The sequence below is a fragment of the Plectrocnemia conspersa genome, unplaced genomic scaffold (genome assembly GCF_051122295.1).
Source record: "Plectrocnemia conspersa isolate PC_06_02 unplaced genomic scaffold, ASM5112229v1 ptg000004l, whole genome shotgun sequence".
Lineage (NCBI taxonomy): Eukaryota > Metazoa > Arthropoda > Insecta > Trichoptera > Polycentropodidae > Plectrocnemia > Plectrocnemia conspersa.
In genome coordinates, this window is record NW_028277168.1 from 13057632 (window position 1) to 13081220 (window position 23589).

Sequence of the window (23589 nt, forward strand, 5' to 3'; positions counted from 1 at the left end):
ATATTTCTTTGTTCTTAATATCTAGTTATACTCAGAATACATTATTAACAATATTTTTGGCACTCTTTACAAATAGCTCTTTCGTTTTTACAGGGCAATTCAAAAATACAATGTATGGAAGACTTAATGTTTATAAAGAATTTTGATTCTTAAGACTTAAGTTTTTTGATTCCAAAGTAAAAGTCTTTTTGGCCTATTGAAATCTTGCAAATTTCCGTAAACTTTCAGTCCGTTTTATAGTTAGCAAAGATGATCCATTAACGCCTATTACAACACATATTTTAGTTTAATAAATGGTTTTATCAATCGATAGCTTTAAATTTCTTTCTTTATTATAAACTTTACTTCTTTATAATTTAAATATTATACATTTTGTCAAGGTGTGTTTTTAAGTCGAACCATTAGCATAAGCAAAAAAAATAACGAGCTTTAAAAGCAGTTTCTTTTAATTTATTTATTTAGCTAATATAGCTAATCTTACTAAAAATCTCCTGCACTAAATAGGTTCAAATTCATGCTGCTATTTTTAACTTATATAACACAACTTTGCTTGTTTGTTGCCGTTAAAAACGAGAGTTTTGCAAAATAAATATTAAATATCGATTTTATTTTTACTAACGTCATTAATCTGGAAAACTATGCCAAATATCATCGTTTATTTTCACTACAAATTAAATAGCTTCTTCATACTTTTTATAGTGCAAAACAAAATTTTCTTGTAAGTTTAAGATTAAACACTTAATTTTGTGGGATTTGCTTTTATAAATAGACCTGTTTATAAATTATCTACAAATAAATCATACAAATTAATAATTTGGGTTAAAAAATATCACAATGTAATCGTTTTAAATGAAAATTGCATTTGGTCCCACTGAGTCCATTTCGATCTCAATATTGGCAGCGAGTTTAATTTTTAATTAAAACCCCTCGAATGGTACTCGGTAATAATAAGCAAATAAAACGTAAACCTTCCTTCGCGTCTGGGGATTAAATCTATATATTATATATAAGTGTATTTATTATACAAAATGTATTTAGTTATATTAAATATGTACATATACGCGAGAGTATATTATCACGTTGCATTTTTATTAACGTTCGTCGGATGTTTCAGATACACGATGTTTTATTATTTTATATTAAAAAAATGCACGTCGAATAACGTGTATAAATATTTAAAATGCTTTTAAAAACTGTTAATATATTTACTTTTCAATATGATTTAAAATTATTTTCTTGTACTTTTATTATAATTAGTATATATATTAATGTATGTACTTTATTTTTTAAAGATAGTATTATCTCAATCTACTGTCACTAATCTAATGTTTTTATTTTCAACTTTCTGGCATATACAGTACAATATTAAATTTTGGTGCAAACCTTTTTCAATAAATGTGAAATTATTTTTTTTATATAATTAAAAAGGTAATAAAATATATCGGAGTTTTAAAAATAAATAACTTTTTTTGTGGCATTCTTAGAGCAACTGACATTATGTCGAAAGTAATTTATATGTAGCATTTATACGCCTAAGTAAAAAAAGATTATTTTTAAATATCATCTACTAGGTTGTTTTTTAGTTATTTGTTATAGTAATAAAAATATATCATTATATTTTTTTTTGCGTGAAACTCAGGTTTAAAAATTTATTACTAGGTCCAAATTTAGAATTAGATCATTTTTACATTTTCAATTCATATTATATAATATTTAAAATCAATATGTTCTTCTCACAGACAAAATTATTAGTTCATTGACATATACTTTATTTTCTGATATATATTATTATTTACATATTTTCAATTTACTTTTAGTAATAAGTTTTTTCAAACTTAATTTGGAGATGTGAGTTTTTCATAGTATTTTTTAAAATATCAGAATGAAATAAATACATTGGTAATATCAGGTGATTTATATATTAAACCAAAATTATCAAATTTACAGCATCGGTGTATTTTAACAGAAAAATCCGTATAGGACAGTGAATGTAACGAAACAAAATTATATTACACTATCTACATATGTTTTACGTAATTTAATATACCTAATCAATTACTGCGAATTAAAAATTATTACAAAATCATTATTTAAAGGTTTATTATAAATAAATATTTAATTTATTTCAAATTGATACGAAAGCTCGCCGCGAAAATAAGCTCAGTGTACCGTTAAACGAGAGCTTTTCGCGCCACCCGCTAGATCGCTCCTCTTTTCTCGAGAGGGTAACATAATTTGCGAGACGTTTCTGCAATAATTGCTTTGACTTGCAGCTAAGCTTTTGAGCGTCGAATCTTGGGGAGAATATTTAAACGATAATTGGGAACTAGGCTTATATGGTTCTGCGTTAATTCCACGGGCTCCGGTAATTCGTCGCTTTGTTTATCCGTACCTGAGCCACGCGTCTTTATACTAAATCTTAGTTAATTAAACGTCTTAATTAAACTGTAGATTTCAGAGAACGATTCGAGTACGTTTTACCTTGCGCCAGGGGCTATCAAACTCCTTATTTCAATAAGTATATTAGGTATATTAAAATATATTTTTATTAATAATAATAAAAATACGCTAACAAATAAATTACTTTAATACAAAATACATTTAAATCGATAAAACCCTTGAGGGGAGTTTAGAATATAAATTTGGCGCGTTCCAACGCAAATTGAATACAAACTATTACTAACAAATCAATTAGGATCACATTTAGACATCCCTCTGGCATTGAGCCCTCTCTCACCCTAGATACCGAATATATAATTAATAACCATACACGGACAATTGGGATATTACTTCTTAAGCAAACACACGCGTGACTCCTTTGTGCTTAATTATTATTTGATGGTTATTTCATGGTTTTCTCCACGAACATGTGCAATTTTTTTTAATGGCAGATTATATAGGAAAATTTTTAAAAGATTCATGGTCGAACATGTGGTAATTATAAGGGTTATCAGCGTGTGAAGTATTTGTGTTTTTTTTTGTCAAGGTGACTGCGAGATTATTGTTCCGTGATGTGTGCGGCCTCCAAGACACATTAAGTGGGCTTAATTTTATTCATGTTACATATTTTTTATGTGCGTACTGCATTTATAGAGATTATAATATAGAGATCAAGTGTAGTTTTGTTATGTATCATATTATAAAAAAATGTATCCTGTTTTATTTCACACGAGTAAATCATTTATTAGCAAAAACAAGATTCATGCAAAAAGTGTACATACTATTTTAAATTATAAAGCATGTTAATGCTTTTTTTCAACGAACCAATATTATTAAATAATTTATCGTATGATATATATAACTGTGAAATGCAATTAACTTTAATGCATTTTTTTATTGACCGATAATAAATTACAGTAAAGCTATTGAGTTTGTAAGAACTAAATTAATTAAACCGTAGAGAACACTTAAACATTTTTGCTGATCAAACATAAAGCAATTGTAGAAAAAGTCTGTGAAAATGGTATAAGTATTATTTTACTAAGTTGTTAGTTATCGTTATGTGGTGAGTCCATTTCTGGAATTAGTTTTTCAATAGCAATAATTTATACAAATTATATGCATTATTTATTACCCTAATATTAGATTTATAGTATATATAAAAGCTTGTAGAGTACTTATTATTTTTATTAATTTTGTAACTGTAAACCTACATAATAATCTAAACTCAAAATCGTTTGATAACCACTGCTTTCCCAAAACCCGTCTCATTCTGTCATACGTATAATCTCTAGTTTTGTACTGAACTCTGCCTAGAGTTTGCATATAAGTGACGTCTTTTATTTGTCTCACATTCGAATTAGAAACCCGATTTCTGCGCATCAACCCTTTTGCTCCGGTGTGTCTAGCCAAGCGCAAAATGTTGTTTTCGAGAGATCGCTCGGTGTTTATTTACGGCGGTTTGTTTGCTCGTTCGACTTAACAAACTGTTGTTATAGCAGCCGAAACCTAATATCGGCTTGTATTGTTTGCCTAAATTTAATTTCCAGCAATCATTTTCTTCCTCTTTCTCTCCGCTGTTCGTTGTGTATATAAATATATAATAATACTTTAATGAACCTTTTAAACAGAAGCTAACCTGAAATTCTAGCGAATAAATTTCATATAAACCTCAATTAAATATTTTGTAAGAATGGGAAATATAATAAAAATGAGAATGGTGAAATTTTATTTTTATTTAATTACGCTATGTAGATATTGTATATTATTCGAGGGGTGATTACAAAGTTCTAAGAATTTTGCTGCAGCATTTATGTTAACAAAGTTCTGCTATTTTGAATGCGCAGATAGAACAGATTTGACATGCTTACTGTTGGGGATATCAGTAATTTTGTTTGGTTTAGTCATTTGCTATATAAACGTATTCAGAACTGGGTTAAGTAGTGAGACACCAGAATGAAAATGAAGTCTGTAAATCAGTGTCATATATTTAATTATTATTAGAGCTTATAAAATCAAAATTATCAATGCTCAATATAAGGTTCTGGCTTGATTTTATTTTAGTAATTAATTATGATACTTATAAGTAATAATAGGAAAATCTTGAAAAACTTAATTTATGATGCTCGATTGAAATTAAAATTAAAAAATAATTACTCATTTCAATTACCCAGACACTACAAATTTAAAATTATATTTGAATCTTGGTCATTACGGTAGTAGTTACATACTTAAACTACTAGCTTATCTCGGTCTACTTGTAGCTTAAAAAATATGTTTTAAAAAAATAAGTACATGTACTTTATTAGAAATGCTAGAATTAATAACATTTAGAGAACAGTTTTTTTATAGACAAATATAAATTGCCATAAATGTATATTGAGCAATTTAGATAAATTGAAATGTCAGGTTTTGGAATTTAGTAAGTCATCGCTGGCGTGCCGAGTTGTATTATTGTCAACTATGATTTTGTGGAACAGATTCTTTTGATGATGCTGGACGATCCGCTGCTGTGTCTAGTGTCGATGCACTGTCATGGCTCATCTCTTCTGTTGTGACTGCTCCTGGTGTATCTCTTACCGTATCTCGACCCCTGTGATAAAGTGTCACATATTTTATAATGTTGGTTTGAGTCACCTCTGGCGAATCACAGATAGAGGTGTTTGCGGGCTGATTTTATTGTTTCTTGGTCACACCTCTAAATCGTTTTTACGCCTTAAAAGAAAAACCTTGCAGATGGCCACTCAGGTAATCGACAATTAAAGGGTAAAATAACGATTTAGTAGAAGTTATTGTATAGCGCGTACCATTTGCAATAAAAAGTAGTTTATTAATGGTAATTATGGACGGATGTGCTATTAAATGGTTTGTGCAATTTTTTCAAATGTTTGATCACGAGATATTTCTTCTTAAAATATACTGTGCGTAGCTTTACTTTCTAGACGTATTTTTGTTTGCTAGAAATGGTCGTTAGAATGATATCTAAATTCTTACAAATTATGCGGATGGTTGATACAGCCAAGTTACAGCGTCAATTATTTTTTCCCGTGTAAAGTTCGTGGAAGGTTCCGCTATCTTTAACGTTTAAAGAAACTACGTTATAAACAGACGAAATGACTTTGATGATGAAAAAAATCAGGGATTTTTTAAACACTTTTTGTCAAGGGTTTTACTAAAAAAAAATATATTTAGATATAATTTATAAGCAGCTATTCTTATGCCACGAAGCGCATAAAAAATAAAAAAAATTCTATGAGAGTTTTATTTATTTTAAAATTTATTTATATGAGTGTATTGATCAAAGTGTATTCAAACCGAATTTTGGTCAAAAGGAAGGCACAAAAACAATTATCACTTCTCAGAAGTAAGAAATTCACGTCAAAAGCAATAAAATCGGGTCGGCGCCGTCGCAGTGGGAACGCTGGGCAACGAGCGTTCCGACTGCGACGGTGACGGCACGATTTTATTGCTTTTGGCGTGGATTTATGACTTCTGAGAAGGGATAATTGTTTTTTTGCGCTCTCTTTTTGGTCAGAATTTCGTTTAGATGTTCTTCGCTTGATGCTTACTCATTTAAAATCGAAATATTGTAAAAAAAGTCGTATATTAAATTGTAGTTTCTTATCTTTCCATATTTCATTCATATTTACTGTCGTCGTTTCTGTTATTGTGTTTGCTTTTTTTTAGTGGAACCGGCGATTGCGAAGTAACCAAATTTTTCTTTCATTTTCAAAACTTGGGGTTAAACTTTTACACTTTAAAGTAAGTAAAATGAAAATTATGACCATATTTATATACAAATAAAGAAATAAAATGTTACGCAGATTGTCAATTTTTTAAACATTCCGGAACGCCGTTCCACCGCGTTACATGACAAAGAAAGCCCGAAATAAATGTACCTGGTTATTCGTTATAACTTAATTTATTTAACGATATATATCGATAACTCAATTATTTAGGAAACTATATTTTTTAATTTGAGACAAATAAATAAGAGATGTATTAGGAATATCACACGTCTAAGATTAGCTGATAAAAAAGTTCAACTCAACAGTATTTACAATTAAAAAAGTTATAAGGAATCACTAATTATGTAATTTAAGAAATACAAATTAAAGTTTGAATCCATGTATGTGTATTATTTAACTATTGTCCCACAACAACACTCGTAAAAAGTTAAATAAATTAACCTTTATAGAGTAAAAATGCAAAGTTTCTCTAGTTTTTTAGCTTCTTTTAGCACTTTTAACAATGAGACGTTATCAGCGCTCTACGTGGAAAAGTTAAATAGGAATCCGTACGTATCACGTATCACAACGAGAGGAAACCGTAGAGCTTTTCCACTTGTTTATTAATAAGGTTGCCTTCTCTACTTACCGTTTAAACTTATTTTATAAATGTACACCAAAGTGCACTTCTATAATTAAGCACCCATTTATATTTTCATTTCGAGTCATGCCTCACCTTAACGTCAATTTTATACGTTAGAAATGACAGTTAGTACGTGCCGTGAGTGAGAAGGATTCGGGATCAATTTCGATGGTTCCCATAAAAACGATGACCTTAATATTCAATATATACGCAATGGGGAACAATGGCGCTGGATTCTTTGAACTACGATCGTTATTCTATATGGGCCGATAAATATTGGCGTGGAGCCCATCCAATATATGAGACAAAACCGTTTCGGTACCCCCAACCCTGTTGGTCGAGAGGCGTCCCCTACGCCAATGACCAATAACTGAGAATATATACTTTTTGGGGGATCTCGCCAACAACATCGTTAATGTGTATATTGAAAAATATATGTAATATATTTGTTTAAATATTCATTTGCATACAGCAGCCGGTGGCGTTGAAGTGTTTTATGCCCATTAAGGTTTCATAATATGAGAGCGTTAATATTTTATATTGTTTAGGTAGACAATGGATAGAAAGTTTCTGAAACGTCTCGGATGTAGTCTTACGTGCTATTTTATAAGTAGCGATAACGCAAGTATTGTATATAACATAAAATATATTATTTGCTTATTCTTAAGACTAAAAAATATATACAAAATGTAGGAAACATTTTATTTTTTTAATAAAAAAAGTCAATTCAACCGCTTCTTCGTTTTTTGTCACTCTAATATAGACCTTATTTATTTATTAAACCTGAAGCAAGTTTCTCAATTCTAATATATTGTCTTTTTCAACACGATTTTAGATCATAATCATTAACATTGTTCATGATGTGTTTTGATCGTTTAGTACTAATTAACTCACACAAAATACTCCTAATTAATAATTTAAAATAGAAAAATGGTATTAAGTTAGCGTATGTAGAATTATTTTACAGTATTTTTCATTCTCACAGTTTGAGAAGCGTTTCAATATCGCCTCTGCTAACGGGGGTAGCCAATATCGGAGGCACGTTCGACTTTTAGTGGCCGTCATATCCGCGATGTGTCTTCGATTGGAGCCGTGGATGCTGCGAGCTCTGCGATGGACCATTTACGTTTGATCGGGTCCCAATACAAATTGTGTCAATAATCTATTGTGCGGATATTACGGACCCTAGATGTTGGGCCAGATCGACCTTTACTAGTTTCCAGCTTATCCTTTATCGCCTTGTTTCGGATTGAATTACACGACGTGACGTTGTTTGTTCGCATCGACCTATACAATTGGTTCGCGTAATATATTCAATAATAACTTTCATCAGAAAATAATATTTAATAAAATAAGCACCCATACCCGTCCGTATCGCATGAAGTTAGTCGCGAGTAAAAAAAATGCCTAGCTACAGATTTTTAAATTGGCGTAGTGACTATATTTTCTTGCATTAAAAATGCTTAAATTTATAACTATTGTGGATTAATACATTTCAGACGAAATTGTGTATTATAAATAAATTGTATTTTTCATGAGTAAAAATTAAAAAACATTGGTTTTTATTTAATTTATCTGTATTATTTACATGTTAATATTAAATGTATATTTCATGTTATTTATAATATTCCTTCAACCAAGTAGACGTGTAAAGTTTAAAGCATCTTAGAATTGCTAAATTCTGCAACGAACGAGACAATCTAAACATCTTTGCATACATTAGCAATGTTCAAGTTAAATCATAAGCTTCACTTAAATTTAACAACCATACATGCATTTAATGTTTTTCATAAATCTAATTATATTTAATATTTTAATTAGATTTATCAACATCATTGTATTTTTTTTTAATTTTAAATTACAAATAGGATATTTATTTTAAAATTAAGTCAACGCTTTTTTTATATCATATTTTTTATTATTATTTTTAATTAAATATTAAATTATTTAAAGCACAGTTTTTAGTTCTTAAACACAATGAGATAATAAAAAAATACTTTCTACTTATTGAATTGACAATTTTTAACCATATCTCAAAACAAAAAAGAAGCAATGTATTCGTATAATGTGTTTCGTATATTTTTTTTAAATTTCTTTACATGGACCGCATGAATGAGTGTTGTGAGCCGCAGGTTGGCATTAAATTAAAGCTTAATTTTAATATTTATATGATTTTAACATTGCTAAAAACGTATAATTTTAATGATTAAATGAGAATTCCTTTTATGCATAAATACATATAGTAAGTTTCTTAGCACTTTATGTAGAGAAGATATAAAACTTCACACAATTACGTTGTTTCACAGCGTTTAACGATGATTGTTTGCGTCATGAAATAAGATAAAACACGGACATACTACTATAAGTCGTCGCACTCCGCTATTATTATTTTTTTAAATGAAAAAATATTTTTAATAAAATAAAAACTATTGACTGTAACACATTTATGAAAACAAAGAACGGCGTCTGTGTCAGTTTGCTTAGAGCTACATCTTTGTTGTATTACTAGAGGAAGCTTTATGTGTATGTGTGTAGCTGGTAAACAAATTAATAATAACAGTCGACAGTTACTTTTAGAAAAAAATATTTTATTCTTCTTTTGTAAATATTATATTACACGAAATTTATGTATCGAAAGCTTTAAATTCCGATAATGCAAATTCGCGGCAAAGGACATGCGTAAATAAATAATAAGCCTATTTCCTGATGTCTTATCTTCGTTCTGAATTTATTAACCCGCATTTATCAATGCGGATGGACGGAAATTATACAATATAAATCAAAACGCCACAACAATATTAATCATGATTTTATTACTTTGTTCCAGATCCGCACTGAGACTGAGAGTATCATCTGCTCGGAGGCAAAAACAAAAGATTATATCACAGATCTGTGCATTAAACCAAAAGCTACCGAAGAGGCCGTAGATCAACAACGGAGAAAGCACCAGACGTTGTGCAATACTTAATAGGAATTAATTCGACTCTATCTCGAGACAAAAAGTCGCTTTACATATGCGACGAGAACTTTCTCGTTACGCAATCTTAGCAGTGTAACATGCTCAAAGAAATTTCTCACTGAGAGAAGATTTTATCAAAATAAAAACGAAGACTTACAGGCACTCACAGAGTTCCTGTAGGGACACACATATACAAATAATAACTATGATCTTACGGTATAGAAGAAACATGGATTTCAACGCTTGCTTCCTGTTTTTATTAGCGCTTCTGTGCGGAACTGGTGAGTACCAATTATTATTTATCAAGATAAACGATAAATTAACCAGATAATAGGTTATGATCCTGAACTGTATTGTATCACATTTGGTGCTTGCGTGTAATCGAAATCCCGAACCATGTCACCTTTTTGGTTTTAAACTTTGTGCTCGTTCTGTTCCATTATTATAATTGTAACTTGTTTATTTGTTTAATTGGTAATGAGTGCGGTATTGTAGATTTAGAGGTATTGTAATTTTTTATTGTAAGTAGAGCATATTTTTCACCCAGTATTAAATTTATGTGTACCTTATAAATTTACGATACAAATGCGCGAAATATAATAGTATTCGACGCCAGCGGGATGGGAGTTAAACGCGAATGTAAATCTGCTAGTTAAAATGCTAATCCACAGTTAATGAGTTAATGGTATAATAAACGGCGCCAATGTTACCGACAGAGGCCAGCGTACCCTATTCTCTAATGGCTTAGTCCGCGTGTATGGGCGAGCTTATAATCATCCCTGTGAAAATATTCACCGGAACATTATGGTAAAAGCAAGGTAGGAACTTATATATTTATTAGTGTAAAGGAAACGTTTGGGTTTAGGTAACTCTCCGAACGGATTGCTTAACACCTAAAATTAAACTAACATATTAATATATTATACAAGAGGTATGTATAATATATATTTTTTGATTTCAAGATACTCAAAGGTAGCTTTGGATTTATATAGAGACTGTTTCAATCGAATTGCCAAATTAAGATCGGAGTGGGTGCGAAATAACCGCGAGTCAAAATAAACTACGGACGCATTCAGGAATTTATTTCGTAAGGCGTGTGAGCGATTCGATTTGTTTCAAATTTCCTGGCAAAACCAACTTCCACCTTTTTTCCCTTCTTTTCGACACCCGTTGAGACATAACAAATTTGATTTGGAATCGATTTTCTTCGAGGGCACCGAAAGAAAATTTCCGCCCCGATATTGCGTTGACACAGCCGCGAGTTACATATATAAAAAAATAAACACCGAAGAAAAGGGCTTGCAACGCGAAAATTTTCCGGCACGTCAAAATGGTCCATATGCGACCAAATTCATTCGCGTAATTCAATAAAATGTGTATACAAACACGTGAATGTAGTATGTAGTACTAGAGTGACTTTTGATTTATCAAATACTAGAAGCTTTTTTTGCAGAGCTTACGAGGAAATTCAGATCAAATCTGTATAAAGTAAAATAAAGCGTAAAAAATATATGGAAATCAAATAAAATTTTTAAATTATTTTTAATGGTTTGATTAGATTAAATAAACACAGTGCATTAAACTAACATAGTCATTAGCTTTAAAGAATAATTTTAAAGTCAATTCTCCCTGTAAAAGTATTTGTACATTTTTATAATTCTAATTAATGTGTACTTTTTATATTTGACTTTTGCAGTTCAGTAGGGGTTTTATTTGTATACTCCTTCCGATCTATGTATGTATGTGAATATAGTAAAAATGTCACTCTTAAACTAGCAACATTTTTATTTGCGTTAAATCTTAAGCTGAAAAATAATCGCTTGTATCAAATATATTAAACTATTTTATTTAATTATACAGTTGATTAAAATTTTAGTATTATAAAAAAAAGTATTATTATCATTTTATTTTAATGTATGTATGTAATATGTGTTAAAATTTTGCGTGTAAAGCAAAATTTTGACGGGTTAATTCCCTTAGGCCCATCAATTCATTAAGAATATTGAATTTTGTACTGTCAGCCCAACAATACATCATTCAATTTAAACTTACACACTTCAAATGCAATTTCTGGCAAGTTTATATGCATTTTATTTTATAATATATTATATATTTTAGCTTGCTTTTTTTTTATACAATATTCCGTTCACGTTCGTATTTTCTGTCATCGTCGTGACATATTCAAAATTCTGACACATTCAACTGAATATATTCGGTTCTGGTGCACGTCATTTATTCGTTCGATTTTCATTTTGAGTCTCTGTGGCACGTAATACCTCATTATTACGTGCCTGTCTCGTTGCGATTCAAAATATGTTATGTAATAATGTGACATTTGTAATATATATTTAAACTAGTATTGTACTCGTTGGTCAATCAAAAGATATGCAATAATTCCAATCAATCAGAAGTTTCAATTTTTATTTACAATGGGAAATTGACTTATAGTTGTATTTTATAAAAAAAAACCGATGTATATTAAAAACGTGTCTAATCAATATGTCAATAATTGTCAAATTTTAATTGTTCAGTATAACTTTGTGTGAATTCCAAAATTGGAAATGGAAAATTCTCATTTTATATTCATCGCTTTTGCCAATCCACGTCATGCGGGTTCATTTATCTTTCATTCTGTCAGTTACCGGTCTCGTGTCTCTGTCGATTTGTTTGGCTTATCAGTATTCCTGTGCCGATTTAACACGATTTCATTAGGTTTCTGACCAATTCGCGCGTGCCTCAACCCACCTGCTGTCAATTGTGTTGGACAGATGACACGAAAGCCTGCATTCTAGGTTTGAGTCGGACGGAACCGAGTTATTTTTATATTAGTCGAAACGTGATAACAAAAAATTCGTAGATACAATTTTTTTTATTTTAACAGATAACTTTTTTAATCACAAATACATATTTCAAGAGTAATTCGCTTATCGATTTAATAAGACATTGAGTCATCAAAGTATTTGTAATTCTTCTTATGAACTGTAATTAGGTATTTTGGTTTCTTGATCTTTTTCATTAATTAGGTGAAATATTTTCTAGAAATTTTTTTGAATAAAAAAATATATGTGATACTCAACTGAGCTTTAGTAATCAAAGTAGTAATTAGTTGTAAATCATAAATCATACACAGACTCTTTGCAAAAAAAACGCTTCACAAATTTTCTTTGCCTGTCTTTTAATGTTTATCTTTATCTCAATTTTTAAATATGCATTAAATCAACATGTATTTTTTAAGCGTCTATTTCGGTAATCATTTTGTAACAACGATATAAAGTTTAGTAAAAATATACATAAAAATGTCAAGATTTGAACGAATCTTTTAAATTTATTTTACATTTTCATATTTGAAAGCTCATTGAAAAATTTATTTTAATCACAAAGAGTATTTTAAATGTTGTCCCACTATTTTTTATTTATCACATCAGCAATTTATTATTAAAATTAATAATTAAACGACATCGATACAGCAAGCGACATGAGCTTTATTCAATCTGGTCGTAATTGGACGGAGCTTTTTGATACGCGTTCAGATATACTTCCGAGCTTTCAAAAGCTCTGCCTTGCGGAAAACGTGAACTGAAAAAATGCAATACAAAAACGACGAAGGGCCGTTAATGAAGAATGGGAAAGGAGGAGGCTTCATCTTTGTCGGGCGCTAATGAGCAGGCTCTCCGTCGAATGAGGTTCGAACAACGCGGCCGCTCGGCGCAATTATTTCCACCGGCTCCTAGAAAGAGCTCGAGGGTGAAAAGTAGGATTTTAATATTTTTTTAACCGTCACAGAATTTTCTTTTGATGCGGTGTCCATCTGGAAAATATGCGACAGCAGTGCGTCGGTAAATTTCCTTTTTTCTTGCTCTTTTTGCAGCGCTATCTGTAATAAAAATAAATAAATTAGAATATAACTATCTTGGTAATTGACCGAACAAAAACAGTAATTTGGTAATTTTTGAAACATTTTTTTAGGAAAGTTACTAAAATATAATATTTTTTTTAATATATATATATATATAAATAGTAAATAAATAGGAAATATAAATAATAAGAGCAAGCTTACATTTATGTTTAACCATATTTTATTTAATACTTACATACATGTAAATAATTTTATAATAATTAATAATTATTATTTATTGAAAAAAAAATCAAATAACTCAGCACCATATTAACTAGGTATATCCTAATATCAATAAGCGCAATTAAAATTCTAACAGTTATATACAAACAAATTTAAAACGTGCTTATTTATTAGAATATTCCGAAACGCATTCGCGTACGTTTTAAATGTCCGCTGATGAAAGCCAGTAAATAAAGTCAGATAGCGCTAAATGTATTTTTAAACTTGCATTACAAATAATGCACAAGGGCAATGAAAATAATTGTGATACAAAAAACTGGCTAGTGTAAAAGAGGTATTCGACGCGATTTTTGATAAAAATTACACAGTTTCTGTTTAATTTTTATAAAATATATACTAATTGTTGCGTACAAAAAATCTTACTAAAATATGTGATATTTAAATTTGACTTAAAAAATATAATAATTTCTAAGATTTTCCCTTTGAAGTTTAATTTATGCAGCACGTGTGATATTCGCTCGATCATGCACTTTAGAAACTTTCGTCTCGCTTTGCATACGAATATATTATAGCACACACATACGAATATCATCAAATGTATGTAAAGAATACGTGAATGCATTAAGTATTCGTTATTATTCGATTCAAGTCTATTCTAGCTACTCTCATGTGCGAGATGCAAAGAGTTTTGTTAGAAAACTTTTGCATAATTTAAAACATAAGTGTAAAACGTGTATCATAAGGGTTGAAAATATACATGTTACAAGGTAAACTATCTTATAAAAAGGTTATGATAATTTGAACTTTGTGTATGATCAACATTAGAAGCTTCATGATGGATAATAAATTTTGGCAACCTCGAGACCAAATTTTGTGTCTGAAATTTACGATGTAGCAATTTCAGTACCAACTCACTCATTATGTATGTATGGCCCGACGTGTGGTGTAATTTAAAAATATTAGAGCATTAAGCTTCATATATGTACATAATAAAAAAATCTCGTATAAAAAATATGGCGAAGCGTTCAATCTGGATAACGTTTATCGAAAGGCATATAAGAAGATTATCTGTGATAATAATCAAGTTTTTTTTTGCTGGGAAACGAAACTCTATTTTGGCGAAATCCTTTTTTATGCCTATCCCATGTCATATTTTGGACATTTATGCCTCAAAGGAATTTTCGAAACCACAGATAATAAGGTCTACATATCGTTTCGTTTTCCTTTATAGATACTGTAACAAAGAACTTGACTTACGAACCTACGCTCTTATTGGGTCGTACACACATATAAATATTTATATTTTATTTCACATAGTTGCTTTTCAATTTAGAATAATCAATGTGGGGTGCGCAAGTGTAATTTGCAAAAGCACTCGTGTGTACTACGTAAAGCTTTTTAAAGCACACAACACTTGGAAATTCATAAGCCGATAAATGTTCAGCGAAGTAATAAAGCTTTAATTTTCATTACCGGTGCACGATTTCGAAATAAGGGCAGAATATAAAAAACTGTTCTCTAGAGTGAAATTTCACATTCAATTTAATTTAGAGAAGCGCGATTACTTTCCATGCGAAATTAAAAGCTTATAAGAGCAATGGTAATTAAGCGAATGCATATGTTACACAGGCGCTTTTCGCTTTGTAATTTAAACTAAATAATTTGCAAGCTAAGCTGCACTGAACTTTGCAGTGTAATTATATTATATTAAAATATGTACGGTGAGGAATTAACGTATGATTTTTCTATATAAAAAGTGTCACAAAATTAACGCAAATTTAAATTTGCCGGCTGAGAGTTAAGGGTTAGCAAAATTAAATAATAATCATAAATAATGCTATTCAATATACTTTATAATTCAATAAAAAAATAACTATCTAAAGAGTAAAAAATGTGTTTTTTATTCAATTTAAAGATTGCATTAATTTTGAGACACCCTATATAATAAATATTTTCGCAAGAAACATATATTTTTTATAATTTTTAAATACAATAGAATTTCTCATTTAATTTAAAAAATCACGATTATCTTTAACTGATTAAGGATTTAAGCAATAACCAATTACTAATGGATTTATTTTTCAATAAAAACTGTATTTAATAAATTTTTCAATAAAATTTTTTAAAACAATGTACATATGCCATTCAAAATTTACATATGGACATAAAATATTATACGTATATTGTACACATATGTACTAAAAACCCCAACTGAAGTTTTATAGGGTATCTTATCTGTACGTTTGCGAATAAATTCTAAAACGGCGCACTCCTCACGCAACAATGTGACAATGACCGATGATTTTGTGTTAAGCGAGGATGACTAACAACATCCTGAGAGAGATATGACCGAGGAAACTTGGGGCTTTCGCTTGTCAGCAAACAACGAAACGACCAGGTGATTTGTTTGCTTATAGTGCAACAAACTCCACCTCGCATAATTTTCCTATTTCGTACAACTTTCGTACTTCAAAACTCAAATTATCTCTAGCACGTACTAGTTAATGATATCATATTTTATAGCGACATACCGCTGATAAAACTTTATGAATATTTAATACAAAATTATTCTAAATAGTTATTTTTAACAAAAATCAATATGTAATATAATAATCAGTGATAAACAGCGCTAATTTGGTTTTATAATAAGCGAGTTAACCTGTTAGCGGCATTAAGGGGACACGAGCAATTAATCCCCCATAAGCTCATTAATAGTCGCCGAGCTTAAAGCTTTCGCCTTTTCCTCGCCGTTGATAATAATGAAAACCACGGCTTATTGCGCGTTTAATTAAAATTTCGATAAGAGCGTTTTAATGAGTCGAATTTGTTAATGGCATAAAAAAACTTGATTTATTACTATACATTGAATCGTATTTTTTGCAATGAACTCTATATTCAAAGGGGTTAAATTCAAATTATATGTAAAAACGGCACGTTTCACCACCATCACATCGCGGCTCGACTTTAACCTTTCATAAAATTTAATTTCAATGTGGGGCCTTTTGCCCTTACGCATAATATCAACAAAGACTGTGACACATCGCTATCTAACACTCGAATATTGTAATATATTTTTTTTATATAAGATAATACTTGTAACAGTAGGAACGAATTTGCTTTGTGTTTTTAACATGTTTCTGACGATATTAATAAATATTTTTTGTCTGTATTGAGGTGTGGAAAATATTTACAAAATTTGATTATCTGACAATGATTTATACATAATAAAACATCTATATAATATATAATTTATAATCATATGTTCCTCGTTCTTAATATTATTATTATTATTACCTTAAAATTACAAGCTAAATAGGAGAACATTAACTGTGTAATATAATCGGTTAATTAACAATTAACTAATGGCATGATAAATCGTTATTCGATAGCGTAATGTATAGGGCGTCGGTAGCGCGTTTGTTAGAAATGAGTGTAATTGGGCAACGGCGGCCAAATGAATTATGCATCGTAAATCAGTAGTCGGTCGATAGGTAAATAAAGTATAATTAATGATCACCATGCAATAATAAAAAGCGTGTTTAAAATCTGCACATACAAAATAGTGTGAAAATCGTTGCAGAAAAGCGCTTAAACATTTTTTAAGTAATAAATCATCATACGAAAAATAAAACATTATATACGTTGTTTAATAGCATTCGATCGTATCGATTTTTTCATAGCTCTAGAGAGAACTAGTAGAAGTAGGATAAGTTTTTACAGACCTTACATACAGTGTTAGCTAAATTTTTAATCGTCTTCGCACCTTCAAATGTAAACCCTTCAATAATTCGAATAATCAAATTTATATATTTGCTTTTACATAACTACATTATTTTTTGTCACAATAATCCATTTTTTTATTGATGGTGTTATCTTTGAGCTCAACCATATCTAAAATTTGTAAGTTAATAATTAATTAAGAATATATTAGTAAATTTCTTTATTGTTTTCTAGGATTGTTTGTCTTTATTTGGCCCTCGATCTGAATTTGTTTGCTCCAATATTTACTTATGTACTTTGCAGGAGTAGATTCATTGTAAACATTTACCACCTTTTCCTAAATGCTTTTCGGCGTATTCCTTCTTTGTTAAGAAACTTAATTACTGCGCTACGCTTTGAATTTGTAATATTTTAGCCCACTCATATTAAATTTTCGACCATTTTCTGTAATCTGTAAATTGTGACTTACGCCAACGATATATCACACTCCTTTTTTTAAATAATATATCAAAATTATTGTTGGGTAGACCAAAATTTAAGTTTTTCTTAAGACAAATTCAATAATCATTTTTTTCATACCGCTAACCTAATGTATTTCTTTTGCGTTTTATATAACCATGGTATATAATCCCTTGTGAAAAATATGATTTATTCATATTTTTCACCTCTTAATTGTTCCACGCTTGTGTATGGCCGTTGTAAACCGGGCGCTTGCTTACCGAACCGAGGTTTTTACACTTAACGGGATTTATTCGCACTTTCTGGGCGAAATTTATAGCGCCCATAATTCGGTTATGTCAAAGACACCCTGATCAAAAGAAGTAAACAGCTCCGGCTCACTGATTTTCCGTTTACTTTGGCATTATTTTCTAATTTTATAAATAGGCATATATTTAAAGGCGATGCCTGAAAGCTTCAGGGAACGAAAAAATAAAACAACGAAGAATACTCTATATTTTTTTATAATGGAAAAATAACAAAGAATTAATCGCAATTAATACATTAAAGCTTACAAATCCTTGGTTGTAGTAAATTTTCTAAAAAAAAATAATAATATATGTAGAATATGGCTAGTAAATATATTTACAATTTAATTACTTAAAGAGTAAGCAAATTGTCTTGTGGTGGATGTTATGTAGTCATTTAGGAAGTGTGTTGAAGACATGTCACCTATTTAATACGTATCTGTGTATTTAGAGTAGAATACATATTTAATAATTACCAATACATAGCTAAAACAATAAATAAAACTTACATTGGCAATAAAAAATATTTGTCTAACTTAAATTAATAAATTAGTAAATTTCTTATGTACATGTGCATTACATGACTTCTTTTCATTGTCATTTATCTAAAAATAAATACGATTGTTATAATTTGTGTGGCTTAATTTTTTTTCGCGTTGAATAGATGAACGGCCTAAGCTTTGACGCGAGCTTTTAGCCTTTTTTAATGTTACAAGACAAGTTTCTGGATGAATTCTAGCATTGTATTTATCCCAAGGTTTTGTGCGTATCATGGTGCGTTAACAGCACACCGAGCTACATTATTCTAAAACCTTTTTATAATCTCTTGATTTGACGGTTTGTTACATACCCAAAGCTAAACACAATAGGTTCATACGGGTTTTAGGACCTGTTTGTATATCATTAACTTGTTTTTAATTGAAAGCTAAAATTTTCTATCCATTAGGCAGCTCAGTTTTTCATATTCTTAACCTATAATAAGTAACAAATAGCATAAAATAATTTAAATAGCAACCGCTTATCGAAATTTTTATCAACTAGAGTACCCTCGGGATAAGGATTGTTATTGTGTGCGTGTACATGTATATGAGAGGGAGAAGCGATGTAGCGTGTACTTCGTTGTCTCGCTTTCTCTTTTAAGGACAGTCGCTGATTCGTCAACGCTGGTATTCGTCATTAAAGTGCAGTGTGGCAATTTTGTGTTGATATTGGTTTAACCCAGATATGCCCACTGTCCCATGGGTAGGTCACCCAACTCGTGCCCCTGTTTTTTATTTATAAATGAAATTTTAAGAGAACAAAATTTCCTGGGCATATCTGGGTTAATTGATATCAAGGCTTCAAATATACACTGTAAGTTATTCGTTCTCTTACCCGTGGATTGAAATATTTTAATTATTTTTTCATTAATCCGTACGTTGTTGGTTTTTTTACACTATTCTCTGTCAGGCTTAAAAAAGTTATTATTCTTATCGTTGCGCCAATGATATTTTTTTAATTTATTCAATGGATTTTAATGATTTAATAGAATCGTCGAGCCATTAAACAATCTGCGAATAATTTCTTTCCCCATTTTATATCTTTTATTTTTTGAAAAATAGCTAAAGGCTTCATTATGTTTTTGACTAGTGAAAGATTTTGAATTTTGCAAATATATAATTAATGACATCAATGTCTGGTTTCTTCGAGTATATAATATATTTTTAATTGTCCGTTGAAATTTCCAACTTAGCTCCGATGTATGTATGTTAAATAAACATATATTTTCTTTTAAAATAAAAAAAATAAATATTCTGAACGAAATTGTTTTGAGCCACACAGTTCACGCACACAATAACAAACCGGAATCCTTATCCCGAGCGTATTCTACTTTTAGTAGAAATATTAATGGTGGGTATTTTTTAATAATTATTTTACTAACCACTAACTCATTATTGTCCAGAATAAAATATTTGGTGAATAAAAATACGTCATATCAAAATTCAAAATTATATCTTTTAATTTAGCTTTTACCATATTAAGAATGGCCCTTTATTTATTTTATTATAGTTATATTTTTGTATGATGATTGATTATAGGTCGTAACTTATTACTTTTTTAGCATCTAACGCTCGCAAAATTTAGGTTTATCATTAGGTAACTGTTTAATGAATAACAGTTGAGAACTCTGCTTATCAAAACGTAATAACGTAAATCGTATTATAAATCTAACAGAATTATTTTCTTAATATATTTTTTATGCAGTTTTGTTTGGAATAGTGAGTCAAATAGTGTACAAACCTGTGTGGAATTATTGAATATTACTGATGTTCTACATCTTAATTATTATTAAACATTAAACATGCACATAATTGCTTTTAAATAGCTGTCAAATTTTTCCCGAATATATTAAAAGTCGTTGTTAACATTTATAGAATAGGTTTTTTAGTGCAAAAAAATAAAATAAAAAACAGCCGAGGGGTTGAATACGCGCGCCTTTATTCAGCCGACGACAAAATTGTGAACGGGGCCGGAAAATTACCCATTTTAGCAAAAATAAATCCTAACAGATTCGATCAGGCCTGAACGAGCATATGCCCAGTAGTTGGACGGCCATGCGAGAAGAGTTTACTTCTCTTGGATAAAGAGGACATAAAACGTTGTTAGCTAAATGGTCCGGAAAACATTACAAATGCCCGGCGGCCGAACAAGAAAAATCTCACTAATACCCGAAACCCCGCTCGCGCTTTATGTGCGATGTGTCGTCAAGATTGCCCATGAGATGTGCATTATATGTACATTTGTCTTGGTCATATGCTCGACTATTTTGTGCTATGTTGTTTACAGGAAATTGTAATAAAAAAAATTAAAACAGAAGCAATTAATTGATCATATGTCTAAATTAACTTTAAAATAATTAAATTACATAGGTATATAAAATATATTTATTAGCTCAACTCGTGATAAATCTGACGCACTATAAACACACGGTATCAATTATTATAACAGTGAAAATCGTTAAAAGCGCCATCGTTAACAACAACGTGTGCAAGGCCCTAATGCAGTGTGATTATTATAATAATCTTCAATTTTTCAGTCTAGATTGAGCGCGTTTAAAATTTAATTAATATAAAATTTAACGATATAATTACACACGCGCATTACATCATTCTAACATTATAACACGCGTATTAATTTAATTAAATTTAAAACATGCATTGAGAATTAATTGGAGTTTCGATAGAATGTGGTTCGCTTAACGAGGTGTTTTGTGTTAAAATTGTATTAAATTATAATTTATATAGCAAACACTTAACAATAATTGTCCTCAAAATTAAACTAACGAGATGCTAAAGCCACTTGATCGATTATTTATAATTGATGTAGTGATTTAGATTTGGTATTCATGGAAAAATTGAAAGTTGGTCGGGGAAGGATAATAATCACCTTAAGGTATAGGCGAAAATGTTGCAACATAAAAGTTAGTTACATGTTTAATGCAACTATTTTTTTGTATAGGGTATATTTAATAGTTCCTTTTTAAAATATGTTATTATGCAATTTCTTAACACAAAGTTTATGTTCTATATTATTTATTGCCATGTAATGGTTAATAAATCTCTTATATACGTAATTGAAGATAAAATATTAAGCATAACGTAAACAGTATTTATGTTTATCTATTCATTTTATATTTATTAGCACTCTACAACTTTTCTCACAAAGATAATAAAACTCGATTTATATACAGAAATACAAGATGATTCACAATATTTCATTGCATTTTTTTAACAAGGGTAAAAATTGCAATGATTTATTTTTAATGAATCCTAGTAAAATTTATTAGATTTCAATATCTTTTTATGTTAATATAAAGTAATTAAATTAAATAAAAAGTTTATATTGTATATATTTTAAAATAAAATTTTGCCTGTAAGTAATAATTAAAGATTTTCATTGTAATATTCAAAGTAGCTATGTATTTATTTACCATGTGTTGCATTTTAGAGTTCATTATGTGTATATTTTTGCTTGCATTTTAAGTTCAATAAATCTAATAGTAAATATTTCAAATTGCATCTAAAATATTTTCTATAAAATTAAAATAAAATTTATTATTATATTATGATAATAAATATAAAAATGTATTGTATTTTTCACTAAATATAGTTCACTAAATCAAATTTATAATGATTATAATTTTGTTTTAACGTTAATGTTATTATTATAATTAATTTTATAAAGATACTAATATATGCAATACATGTTACTGGTTTACAACTAGTTTCAGTTTTAATATAATATCATTTAATTTAATATATTAAATTTTGTTATTAGCTATAACATAAAAAAAATACAAAATAAAATGTTCGTTATTATAATTTAAGAAAAAAAAAATTTTTTTATGTGCTAATTTGAGTACATTTAGCTGTAGATCTAAAACCATTGATATGTGTTCTTTAGCCTCTAAAGCAATATGTGCTTATATTTAAATAAAGGGTTGTTTTATCATTGTCACCGATAAACCATAATCGCGAGTTAGTTTGTTACGTGAAATAATTTAGTAGTATTTTCTGGTATGCAGATGAAAATGTTCTTTGATTGCTATTATTTTAAGGCAATGTTTTAATATAAATAAAAAAAATATTTTTGATATTTGAAAAAAGTGTTACTCGTGTCTGATTAATCATTTGTACATTAAGGTTTATTTTTTGTGGTAAGAGCTTTATAAAAAATATCAGTTCAAGGGTCATTATGCTGTTTAGAACGACAAGCAAAAATGTTTTAATTAAATCCAAGCTTATAGTTTAGGTGTTCCACCATAGAATTCTATTATATGTTACTTTCCTGTTCACTCTGTTTTATTTTAATTGCTAATAATTTTCCTTCTCACAATATAATAAATTCAGTTTTTAATTAACTTAAATATTAAATAGTTGTTGTATATATAATATACAAAGTACTGTCAAGAAGGGTTTTTAATTTTATTTTTCTTATAATATTTGACAGCTTAAATAAAGTTATTATAAATTAAAGTTTAGTAGAAAGGCTTGTTTTATTAATGATGTCTTAATTAATAATTTATCTTTTTATTAATAATAAAAATATCTGATACAGACATTAGAAAATTATTATTTTTTTAAATTTAATATGCGACGCGAATAGGTAAATAGTAAACTTTACCGGAGGTAAATAATTAATTTACAGATTTATATACGCTCATTTTTGGACTTTTATAATAAAATATTTCACAATATATTTTTCAAAAATACTAAGAATATACTTAAACATAGTTT

At 29.2% G+C, this 23589-nt stretch overlaps 1 protein-coding gene across 2 annotated transcripts in view; it reads left to right on the plus strand.

Annotated features, from left to right (window-relative positions):
* LOC148235965 (uncharacterized) overlaps positions 1-23589 on the plus strand; it is a 163949-nt gene that overhangs the window by 109077 nt on the left and 31283 nt on the right. For both annotated transcript variants that reach the window (XM_088184533.1, XM_088184534.1), the window contains one exon: positions 9638-10050. In XM_088184533.1, coding sequence (XP_088040659.1) covers positions 9975-10050 — 76 coding nt within the window. In that variant the 5' untranslated portion in view covers positions 9638-9974. The remainder of the gene's footprint in view (positions 1-9637; positions 10051-23589) is intronic.